The 11,720-nt window shown below is 47.8% G+C and overlaps 1 protein-coding gene across 1 annotated transcript; it reads right to left on the bottom strand.

The window, feature by feature from the left end:
* Positions 1-1,809: 1,809 nt before the first annotated feature.
* Positions 1,810-11,318, bottom strand: LOC132536614 (NADP-dependent malic enzyme, mitochondrial-like). The gene is made up of 6 exons (XM_060184717.1): positions 11,263-11,318; positions 10,748-10,823; positions 10,188-10,349; positions 7,159-7,289; positions 5,672-5,781; positions 1,810-1,871 (listed from the first exon to the last, which is right to left on the bottom strand). Exons 1-6 carry the CDS (start codon positions 11,316-11,318, stop codon positions 1,810-1,812), a joined length of 597 nt encoding a protein of 198 aa, XP_060040700.1.
* Between the last annotated feature and the right edge of the window lie 402 nt (positions 11,319-11,720).

Below are 11,720 nucleotides of genomic sequence, written 5' to 3'. Positions count from 1 at the left end.
CCAGACCTCCATCCAAGGATAGGAGAGCGCCCCTAAACTCTACCAAGATTTCACATGGTCCTACAGGGAACCTAGGCAGAGTTGCTGCATTTGAGCCACAGAGAGCACTCTGTGTACTGAGAGAGAGAGACAAAGAGAGAGAGAGAGAGAGAGAGAAACACACACACACACACACACACACACGGAAGGGGAGCCACCACAGCACCAGAGCTTCTCCCAGTACAGTGACAACCTCCCATGTGGTGCTAGGGTTTGAATGTGATTCAAGTGCATGGCAAGGCATGCACCCTGCCCATTGAAATATATGGCTCTTGCATGCAGGTGTCCATGATTCTTATACTTTAATTTATTGTTATTATCATTGCCAGCAGTATTATTGTGTAAGCTCAGTGCTTACACAACTCCACTACTCACAGTGATCACTTTGTCTCCTTCCTTCTTCCATCCTCCTTTTCTTTACATTTCTTTTCTTTTTTTCTCCCCTTTTTTTTTTTTTATAGAGACAGAGACTGATAGAAAGGGAGTAAGGAGAGGCATCTTCAGACTTTTCTACTATTTAGGAAACTTTTCCTTTGCAGGTCAGGACCAGGCACTTGAACCCAGGTTCTCACAAATGGGAACGTGTGTGCTCTACCAGGTGTGCCACCTCCTAGCCCCGGTTTTTGCATTTTCAGCTATGACCTTTGAACTGTCACTCCTGTCCCTCTCCCCAGTTTTCTAAGCTAATGGAATCTGGGACCTGAATTCAGGTTCTGAGTGACATCTGAGGGGGATCACCCTGTGCTTCAGAAGTCTCCCCTTCTCTCTATTTTCCTCTCATTTTTTCCCTATGTGTTTCTCTCTCTCCCTTTCTCTGCATTAATAATGGCCGTCAGGTACAGTGAAGCAGTGTGGTAACCCTGGTAGGAAAAATCAATTTATCAGTCCAAATAAAGAGCAGTCCCTGCCCTGACCTCCTCATCTCTCTCCTGCCTGCCAGGCTTTCCCCCTCACATGTAAGCACCCCATCTCCAGCTGCTGTATGATACCCCAAGTCTTGCCCCCAGACCAACCCACCTTGACAATGAGTCCCCTGGAGTCCACCATCCAGATCTTCTTGGTGGCCTCAGCCGCAGGGACGACTTCCTTCTCCAGGGCCATGACCAGGAGGTGAGCGATGCCCAGGGCAGCGTGGGGGTGCCACACAGGACAGGCTCAGACCCAGGGAGGCAGCAGCCAGCCCTCCTACCTCCACACCTGGGGGACGCAGGGATCCTCAAATGAGAGAGGGTGCAAAAAGCCCACAGGTCTGGAGGTTCCTCCAATGCAGCCCAATGCACATGGCACAGAAGCTCAGTGTCCAGATGAGGCATCATGCCAGGCCACCTCTAGGCTTCTCCATTTCCTGGCAGCACCTACTTCCCCTGCTCCTTGAAAGAATGAACACATGGCTAGAGAGCCAGTTTATGATGACCCGCAGAGCTGCTAGGATCCGGGCCACCACGGAGGCTGTGCCTGTGACAGAGCAGAGTGGGTTCAGTTTCTTTGTTGGGGGGCGTACCCCGTGTGTCCATCTGGCTTCCAGAGACCGAGTAAGATCTGAGTAACTGCCTGTTATGTAAAGATAGAAGCTGCTGTGTATCCCTCCCACGGTCATCCTGGGATCATTTCTGGCATTGACCTAAGTGCCTGTAAACAGATGCCAGCAGAACACTGCACAGAGCAGCACTGCATTTTTTGTTGCTGCCAAAAGCAAAAATCAAAATAACAACACAAAACAGAAGAAGACAAAGACCCAAACAGAGACTCACCACCTGCACCAAGAAGGACCTAGAGGGCTTCCACATCAAGAAACAAGGCCAGCGGGGAAACAGAGACAGTGTGAACTTTCACTTATAAGCAAACACACAAATCTACCAGATCAAATACGGATATGCTTGAAAACCATTGAATGGGAACCAGAAGGGAAGAGAGACACTCCTGGGAGAGGTAGTAAATCAGGATCAGAGGATGCTGATTGTCTTTCTTGCAACAACCCCTGCCCTCCCCCACCAGCCCATTACATTGATTTTTTTTGTGGGGGGAGACTCAAGCACAGTCTCTGGCCAACATTTTATGCCCAGTGGATCACCAGGGCCTTACACTACTACAGACAGGGGAGAAGAGATTTGAACATGAATTTACAGCTTGGTTTGCAGAGCATGTAGATTTTCTGGGGACCTAGTAGGAGGAGGTCTCTTGGGCTCATGAAATCATATTCAACCCAAAGAAACTTCCTAGGCCCAGAGAGGGAGTCACAAATCTGAACTCACACTTAGATCTTATGACACAAAGATAGATATATCTTTCCCTGAATGAGAAGAGGCCCTCAAATTCCAACAAAAAGTCTATGGACCCTTAAAAAGAAAGAAGTCACTCAATTATTACAAAGGGTGAGGACAACTCAGAAGTAGTCATTTCAGACATCAAGTTGCAGACGTTATCAGTATACCAACCTGACTTCCCTGGGAAGATGACCTTATCAATGTATCTTGGAATCCCAACTCTTCAAAGCCCTGCCCCACTAGGAAAGATAGAAACAGGCTGGGAGTATGGTTTGACATTCCAATGCCCATTCTCAGTGGAGAAGCAATTACAGAAACCAGACCTCCCACTTTCTGCACCCCATAATGATCCTGGGTCCATACTCCCAGAGGAATAAAGATTAGGAAAGATATCAGGGCAGGGGATGCGATATGGAACTATGACAGTTGGAATTGTGTGGAATTTTACCCCACTTACCATATGTTTTTTCTATTTTTTATTTTATAAATAAATAAGAGAAGTAGTCATTGGACTTAACTTTTTGTTTATGAGGCTAGGTGGTGGCATACCTGTCACAGCACACACATTGCCATGTGCAAAAACCCAGGTTCAAACTCCTGCTTCCTGTCTATGAGATAAAGATTCAAGTGCCATGTTGTAAGTCTCTCCTCATCTCTGTCTCTTTCTCTCAGGCCAGTTACAGAGGTGTTAAACATTGCATAGACTGACCCTCCTCCAGAATTCTCCAGTTCCCTTTGCCCACCATTTTATCAAAGCCCTCTTAGTATATCACCGACTGTTTTCCTCTTCTCCTAGGATATAGAGTAAGTCCATCCATCTTCCTCTTGCTCTTTAAAATCCTCACCACCAAATAACTTTATTGGGGGGTAATGGTTTACAGGGTAGTTGCTGACACATGTGTGCAAGTCTCACCTCCCTGTGGTGGGTGTCTGCAGAACACTGTCACCCCAAGCTTAGGTCCTTTCAGCCCAGGGGCCCCAAAGTCCCTTCCTCTCCTTCTCTTCTCCTCCTTTGTTTTGGTGCAAACACCGAGTGCAAGTCTCACTTTGTGTTTTCTCTTTCTATCCTTGTTTTTAATTTCCCCCAGGAGTAAGATCATTCAGTATTCATTCTCCTCTTTGTTAGTGATCTCACTTAACATGATTCTTTTAAACTCCATTCAACACGAAGTAAAACATATGACTTCATCATTTTTAAGAGCTGAGTAGTATTCCATTGTGCATATAGACCACAATTTCTCAGCCTCTCATCTTTTGTTAGACACCTGGGTTGCTTCCATGTTTGGGCTCTTAGAAACTATGCTGCTGAACAATCGTGGACCCAAAGTTTGGAATGGTGGAGATGAAGTGTTGTGGGGTACTCACTGCAGACTCTAGTGTACTTCTGCTTTCAGGTATATATTTTGCCCTAGTTTATGGATACATGTGAACATATGCTCTATCTCACGGAACCTGGTTCATACTCCCAGAGGGATAGAGAATGGGAAAGCTATTGGGGAGGGGATGGCATATGGAGATCAGGTGGTGGGAACTGTGTGGAGTTGTACCCCTCCTATCCTATGTTTTTGTTGATGTCTCCTTTCTTAAATAAATGAAAAAAAAAAGAAACTATGCTGCTGTGAAGTTAGGGGTGCAGAGACCTTTTTAAATAGTATTCCTCCCAACCCTCTTTCAGCTGAATCTCATGGAGTCCACAGATGTGCTTCTGCCAACCCTGGTGATTTTTGGGTCCCTGCAAATCTTTCCTAGAAGACTTTCAGAGTTTCCTCAGCCCGGGAATCTATTTCAGCACAGCCTTCTACCTCCTGGAGGAGGGATTGTGCTCTAACCACCAGATGGCACCAAAGACCCTCAGCAGAACAGCCTCCAAGGTTGGGTCTTGTTCCTGGGAGTGGAATGTTCTCTCAGGTGGCTGGAATCAAATTAATCCTGTGATGGGTAGAATCTAATCTCCCTGTGATGGGAATAACCCTGATTGTATCCACTGCCACCTTGCACTTTGCTCTACTGACACCCAACTTGCTCCCTCAGGTTACTAAGTAAACTTTATCTAGACCTCTGAGCAGCTACTAAACCTTTGATCTTTGGTACTCTGCCCCAGCATTGTGTGTGGCTTCCAGAGCCCACACCCCAGCCTTTTGTCTACCCTGTTGGTCCAGTGTTCTCCCTGGGGTGACATCTGAGACTCCCTTGGAGGGAAAAGTTACCCCCCTACTACAGCCCAAAACCTCAAAGACTGATTAGCATTTGTTGAACCCTACAACAGAAGGTTTGGGCTTTTCTTCAACATTGACTTTCATTGGGGTGGGGAGCTCTTGGGTGACGTGTTAGGACTTAGAAATAGAAAAGGGGACCAGCAGTTGGGTCACATGGTAGAGTGAACACATAACCATGTCTAAAGACCTTGGTTCAAGCCCCTCTCTGGACCCTCCTGAGGACTTCCACCCCAGGACGTCCTTGTAGATTTTGACAGTGTTTGCTATGTCCCCCACAAACAGGTCTTCAAGGTCAAAGGGGACCCACTGCTTACACTTCATAATTCCCTGTAAGTATATCCAGTGCTTTGAGACAGAGAGAAGGAGAGGCATCTGTCATAATGCTTCACTGCTCATGAAGCTTCCTGCTACCTGATGCAGGTGAGGACTGGAGGCTTGAACTTGGGTCAGGTCCTTGAGCATGATAACCTGTATGATCTATTGGCCATGCCACCATATGACCCCCATATATTAGTGCTTTAAACATTTACTATATCTGCCCCAGGTCTTTGTTAGCTTCTTCTGTGGAGAGAGGCTGAAACTGTGGCTCACAAAGGTGCTCTGTCCTAGTCCAGCTTGCATTTGCTAGTTAAATTATTTAGAATGCCCCTTACATGTTTCATTCAATTTTTTTTTTTTGCCACCAGTGTTCTTGCTGGGACTCAATGCCTACATGACATATATATGTGTGTGTGTGTGTGTGTGTGTGTGTATGTATATGTATATATATGTATATATGTATATGATAGAAGTCAAGAGACAGAGAGATTAAAAGTGAGAGAGATAGAAAGAGGAGAGACAACATAACACCGCTCCATTGCTCATGAAGCTTCCCCCTTGTAGGTGCTCCCATGTGGTGTCCAGAGGCTCAAACCTGCATCCTTGTACACAGTCACAGATATATGCAGTCATGTAATACTCATCTCCCTGGATGTGGTCATGGTCTCCAAGGCCTAGACCAGGGAGCAGTGGTTTAGCAAAGCCCCAGCACTCTCTCCCAGGTCACAGCGAAGCCTGAGTCACCAGACAGTGGAGCCCCAGTGGTACTCTGGCAGCAGGTGGTCCTGTGTGAGGGAGCCAGTCCCAGCCACTCAGTCTCAGGGCGGAACATACCTTGGATGTCATCACTGAACATGCAGTACTTGTCTTGGTACTTGTTTAGCAGACAGAAGGCATTGACATTGGTGAAGTCCTCAAACTGGACGAGGCAGTGCATTCCGTATCTGAGTTAGACGTCAGTGAGAATATAGGCTATTATGCAAGAGGTCCTAGGTTTGAACCCCAGCCACTACATGGGTACCTGTCAATGGGGGTTGGGGGGCTTCACAAGTAGTGGACCAGTGCTGTGGTTTCTCTTCTCCTCTATGTGTCTTTCCTCTCTATCTCTCTGTCAGTCACCCTTTATCTAGAGGAAAGAAAGTAATGGCATCTGGGAGCGGTGGAGCTGTGCAGACACTGAGCCCCAGCAATGAGTTGAAAGGGTGAGATACCAAAAGGAATAGAGAGCTAGAGGTGGGGAGACACCTCCACAGCACTGCTCCTCTGCACAGGAAGTGTCTCCTCTGCAGGTGCTCACACAAAGTGGCCTGCAGTTCAAACCACGGTTCTCTGGCCTCGTAACATATGCACTCTACCAGACAACACACCTATTGCCCTGTCACTGTCTATTTTTTGTTGGGGGTGGGGGCATGAAACAGAAAGAAACAACACCAGGCATAAAGTTACCCTGGTGTTGTGATGCTCCCACGTGGTGCTGGGGCTTGAACCCAGCACTTGCAGCTACTCCCAGCTCCTTGAAGAGTCCCTGAAGAGACATTGAGACATGCAGTTCATTCAGTTCCTCATCCTGTGTCAGGGGGCTCTGCCCCAAGAGAAGCCAGAGCACTGTGGGCAGCGCTGGCTAATTTAGGCCAGAAGACAGCCTCTCTGGGCATTCCTGGATGACAATCCTCTGGCTTTTCTCCACACATCCACCACACTCCTGCCCCTTTGAGCTTCAGCGTCATGTGTGCTCCTCAGCATATTCTTCTCTTCAGGGACACTTTCAGCTCCTTTTTCAGGATCTATCTTTTTGGCACCAGATGTGTGTGTGTGTGTGTGTGTGTGTGTGTGTGTGTGTGTGTGGCTGCTGGGGGAAGACAGAGTGAGGAACTCACTAGCCTTAGCTGGGCTCCTCCGGGTAGGTCTCCCACTGAGTGAGGGCACCCTCATTCCAGGGCAGAGATGTCCCCTCATCAATCTCACAGCCAGTATCCACAGGACCTACTTACTCACACAGCCCAGCCCTCAGGTAGGGGTGAGGCATCCTGAATTCTAGAACCTTCTGTGGGAAGGACACATTTCCCCTCCACTCAAAACATTCTGAAGCCTGCCTCCAGTCAGAACAGCTCAGGCCTGTAGGTTTTCCTTTTTGGACTTCAGATGCTGGGTTCCCTCCCCCATGGGCCTCAGTAACCACACACCCCCACACCCCACTCACACTCACCACTGATGGCCCTGATTGTCTCTGAGTTTAGAGGTGAGGCAGGGTCTTCTTCCCTTGCCTCCCATGCACCCTTCTCCCTACCCCAGTTTGTCCTCGGAGCCACTTCCTGCCCCACCCCATCCCAGTGGCTTGTGTTGCTCCCTTGTGGGTGACTGCCTGCATGAACTCCTCCAGCAACTGGTCATAATCCTCCCCATGCATGCTCTCCTGCTGCAGGATGATGTACAGGGTGTCCCCCAGCAGCTCCTGGGGCAGCCAGCCAGACTGACAGACGAATCAGGAGCCCAGCATAGTGGGAAAGATGGACATGGGGCTGGGAGGTGATTGTGCTGAAGGGCTCTGGGGCCTAAGCTTCCAGCCTAGGGGGCTCCTCTGCACCTCCAGGCCAGCTAAGTTATTTGTTTCTTTGTTTAAATTTTGACACAGGGTTGGTCCTGGAGCTTGGTGCCTGCACAACAAAATTGCTGGTTCAAGCAGCCAAATGTTTTACTTCCTTTTTATAATTTATAACTTTATTTATTTATTATTGGATAGAGACAGAAATTGAGAGGGGAGAGGGAGCTAGAGAAGGGAAGATATAGAGAGACACATGCAGCTTTCCTTCACTACTTGTGACATTTTGCCCCTGTAGGTGGGGACCAGGGGCTTGAAGCCACATCCTTGCACACTGCAGTGTGTACATAACCAGGTACACCATTGCATGGGCCCACCCACTCTCAATTATTTCTCTTTAGATACAGGTTGAAAGGCATAGAGGGAGACAGAGAGGAGAGACAGACAGAAGAGAGACACTGAGGCACTGCTTCTAGTTTCCTCCCCTCCAAGCCGGAAGACCACCATGAGCATTTGAAATTGGGTCGTTACTTACACATGATAACATGTGTGCCATACTGGGTGAACTATCTTCTGGTCCCTACTTCTTTTTTTTCTTTCTTTCTTCTTAAGTCTCTTTACTTCTTCCTTTCCCTTCCCTTCCCTTCCCTTCCCTTCCCTTCCCTTCCCTTCCCTTCCCTTCCTTTCCCTTCCTTCCTTCCTTCCTTCCCTCCTTCCTTCCTTCCTTCCTTCCTTCCTTCCTTCCTTCCTTCCATCCTTTCTTCCATATTTCATTTCTTTTCTTTCTTTCTTTCTTTCTTTCTTTCTTTCTTTCTTTCTTTCTTTCTTTCTCCCTCCCCTTCAACATTGCTTAACTCTGGTTTATGATGGGATTGGGGGTTGAAACTTTGACCTCAGAGCCTCAGGTAGAAAAGTGTTTCTGTTGACCTATGCTATCTCCCCAGTCTGATATTTCTAAGAATTTTTCCTAAGAAGATAATCGAGATGGAAAATAAACACCAATCTGTAGATGCTGAGTGCTGGAACCAGTTTTCTATTTGCCAGGAGATGAGAAATTTCCTGAGTCCAGTTGTGGGAGGGCAGTTCCTTATGGAACTGTGGATACACTCAACAGCCAATCAAATGACACCCTTGGAGCAGAGAGGCAAGGGAGACAACTTGATGGTAATAAAAAAAAGTCCCATGCCTGTGGCTCCAAGGTCTCAGGTTCAATCCTCAGCATCACCAATAAGCCATAGCTGATTGGTGCCCTGGTAAAGTAGTCAGAAAGACAGACAAACAAACAAACAAAGCAATGACACAGTAGGACAAAAGCTAACTTGGGAAAGAACTCATAATACACATGAACTTGAGAACAGCTGGATTCCAATGGCTTTGCTGGGAAAAGGCAGCTTTGGTCTTAGGATGTAGGATGGCTTTGGTGGAAAAATACTGAAGAAAAGAGCCTAGAATGGAAACCACTATTCTACTTTCACCACTTCTCTTCATGTTCTCCATGACTAGCTTTCTGGAGCCAGGCCTCAGGCATGTGCAATTTCATTGCCCCACCAACTTTTTCAGATAGAGAAAGAGTGAGAGACAGAAAGGAAAGAGGAGGAGGACGAGGAGCAGGAGCAGGAGCAGGAGGAGGAGGAGGAGGAGGAGAAGGAGAGACTCCAAAGCACCTGAATTTCCCCTGAAGCCAAGCACCCCTGTGTGGTGTGGGGGGACTCACATCTAGGCCAGGCCCTTGTCCTACTTGGCCTGGCTTTTTCTCCTGCTTCCTTTTAATTTTATGTTTTATTAGTGACTTAATAGTGTGCTACAAAATTATAGGATAATAGGGGTCTAATTCTATACTATCCCTACCATCAGAGTTCTGTGTTTCCAACCCCCTCCAGCAGAAACCACCATAGTTCTGAGGTTATAGGTGTGGGTTGAATATATATTGGTGCCCCTCTCCCTCTCCCTCTCCCTCTCCCTCTCCCTCTCCCTCTCCCTCTCCCTCTCCCTCTCCCTCTCCCTCTCCCTCTCCCGCTTCCTCTCCCTCTCCTCTCCCTCTCCCTCTCCCTCTCTCTCTCTCTGCCTGTGTGTGTGTGTGTGAATTTTTATCTCTTTTGCCCATTTTTATTCATTTCTATGACTCTGTCTTCACTTCCTTTCTACGTCATAGCTACACCTATCACTACTTCTGAATGCCCTTCCTTCTTTTCCCTCTTCTCTCTCAGATAAGCAAAACAGTACCTGACATCCTCTGATTTTCCTGATTCTCTTCCCTCTCAATGATGGTTTAGAAACAAAGACTGTTGGTGAAAACATTTTAGATCCCAGGATAATAGGGGTTTAGTCTCCTCTGGTCATCTTCCTCTAACATTTCCCCCCTTTGGGAGTATGGGACAAAATTCCTTTATTATTATTTTTCTTGTCATTATTTATTGACTCGAGATAGCCATAAATCGAGAAGTTAGAGGAGATATCAAGGAAGAGAGGAGAGACACCTGGAAAACTGCTTCACCACTTGTAAAGCTTTCTGTATGCAAGTGGGGACTGGGGGCTCAAACCTGAGTCCTCAAGCACTGTAACGTGTGCACTCAACCAGGTGTACCACCACCCGGTCCCAGGACATAAATTCTTTTTAGGGTGCAGAACAAAGGAGTTCTGGTTTCTGTGATTGCTTATTGCAGGACATGTATGTGGCCTGACCTGGCATTTCTGTCTCTATACTTATCTCTCTTTCTCTCTCCTCCTGTGTTGTCCATGAAAAGGAGGTTCCCTGAGGCAGAAGCATCCCTGCTGTCCTCAGGGCCTTGTACCGTGGGTTGGGGTCATTACCTGGTTGTTGGTACCCACATCCAGCATCACAGGCAGGCACTGCTGTGAGTTGACTCTCCTGCACACTGTGTATAGCACCAGCTTGCCCACTTGGATGCCCATGACGTAGCAGCCCAGGTCCCCCAGGCCAAGGGTGTGTTCCCCATCTGTCACCACCACAGCCTACAAGACAGGGGGCGTGCTCCTGCAGTGGTACTCCTCTGGATGCCAGCCTACCTAAGTCAGCATAGGCCCCCGTACCCTCGACTCCCCTTTACTGGGTGGTGGTAGCTGCAGGCTCAGTGGAGGAAACCCATCTGCCATCATCTTTCAGAGAAACCAAGGTTACCCTGCACCAGGATCTGGGTTCAAATCCTCAGCCCCTGCTATACCTGGACGCCTTGTTCTGACCCACTCTCCCTCTGTCAGGATTGCTGTGCATAGCTATGACAGGTGTGGAAGCCAGGCCTTATACAAGTTTGTTGACTCTTCCGTTTGGTGATGCAATGGCTTCCTTTCTGGTCCAGGCTGAGAGGACCCAGTCCAGCACAGAGCAACAGCACAGAAGAGAAGAACCCTACCTTAATGTCATCCTCAGGCCATGAGTTGAGCATGGTGGCAATGTGGCCCTTGTCATGATTGGTGATGAACAGCCCACTAGGAGAGACACAGCCACAGTCACCAGAGGGTGCCAGAGGCCAGGCATGCACATCACCAGGCTCTGTCCTCAGGCCTGGCTAGAGGTTGTTATTTAGGAAGCCACATCTTGAGTGCAAACCTCATCCCACTAGACTGTCTATTCTGTGGGGCCAGAAAACGCCTGTCTTCTCACCGGTGCCACCCCCAGAACCTACCCTACCATCATTCTCCACAGGGCACTTGTGAGCTTGTTGGAGCCAGGACACTCACATACACACAAGTGTACAGGTCTGCATCTTATGTTTTTGTTTTCAGCTTTTTCAGTGAATAGAGCCCCTGGACATATGATCAGAGTCACCTCAAAATGAGGATGGCATAGGATAAAATGTGCCAGGGGAATGACCTAGCAGTCCATAAGTGAGGGTGGAAGAGAGTTACTTTTGCTAGAGAGTGATACCATAGCCAGATATTTTCTGCTAACTTCCTGGGGGACTGGATCCAGCTAACAGGCATGTGGAAACACTAATCCTAGTCATCTTACTTGGAAATTGGGGTTTTGCAGACACATTCAAGGTAAGAGGAGCTATCATCTAGTCTGTTGTTTGTCTCCCGAGAAGAGGGAAAGAGAGGGTCACACAGAGAGAAATGGACATGTGGTTATGGTGGCAGACTGGGTGAATGCAGCAGAATCCACCAACTAAGGAGGAACTAGGCTTGTTTGTGAAGTTCAGAAACTATAGAGGTAAGACAGGACTCCCCCCCCCCCCGCTCTCGCCATAGTTTTTAGAAAGAACATGGCCCTGTAACACCTTCATCCCAGGTACAAACATCCAGCAGTGGGATGAGACATTTCTCTGTTTGAAGGCAGAAGTTTCTGATGTATTTTTTAGAAACAATATGCTGAGGACTCAATCT

The sequence above is a fragment of the Erinaceus europaeus genome, unplaced genomic scaffold (assembly GCF_950295315.1).
Source record: "Erinaceus europaeus unplaced genomic scaffold, mEriEur2.1 scaffold_750, whole genome shotgun sequence".
Classification (NCBI taxonomy): Eukaryota; Metazoa; Chordata; class Mammalia; order Eulipotyphla; family Erinaceidae; genus Erinaceus; species Erinaceus europaeus.
The sequence above is the reverse complement of the archived record's forward strand: the minus strand, read 5'-3'. Positions and strand labels throughout refer to the sequence as shown.

Coding starts and splice junctions, on each gene's coding strand:
- LOC132536614 (XM_060184717.1), bottom strand. CDS start 11,318: ATGCCTGTTAGCTGGATCCAGTCCCCCAGGAAGTTAGCAGAAAATATC. Junction 5,782..7,158: donor ACACAAGCCACTGGGATGGG/GTGGGGCAGGAA, acceptor CGTCTAACTCAG/ATACGGAATGCACTGCCTCG. Junction 1,872..5,671: donor GTTCAGTGATGACATCCAAG/GTATGTTCCGCC, acceptor TTTGCTTATAAG/TGAAAGTTCACACTGTCTCT.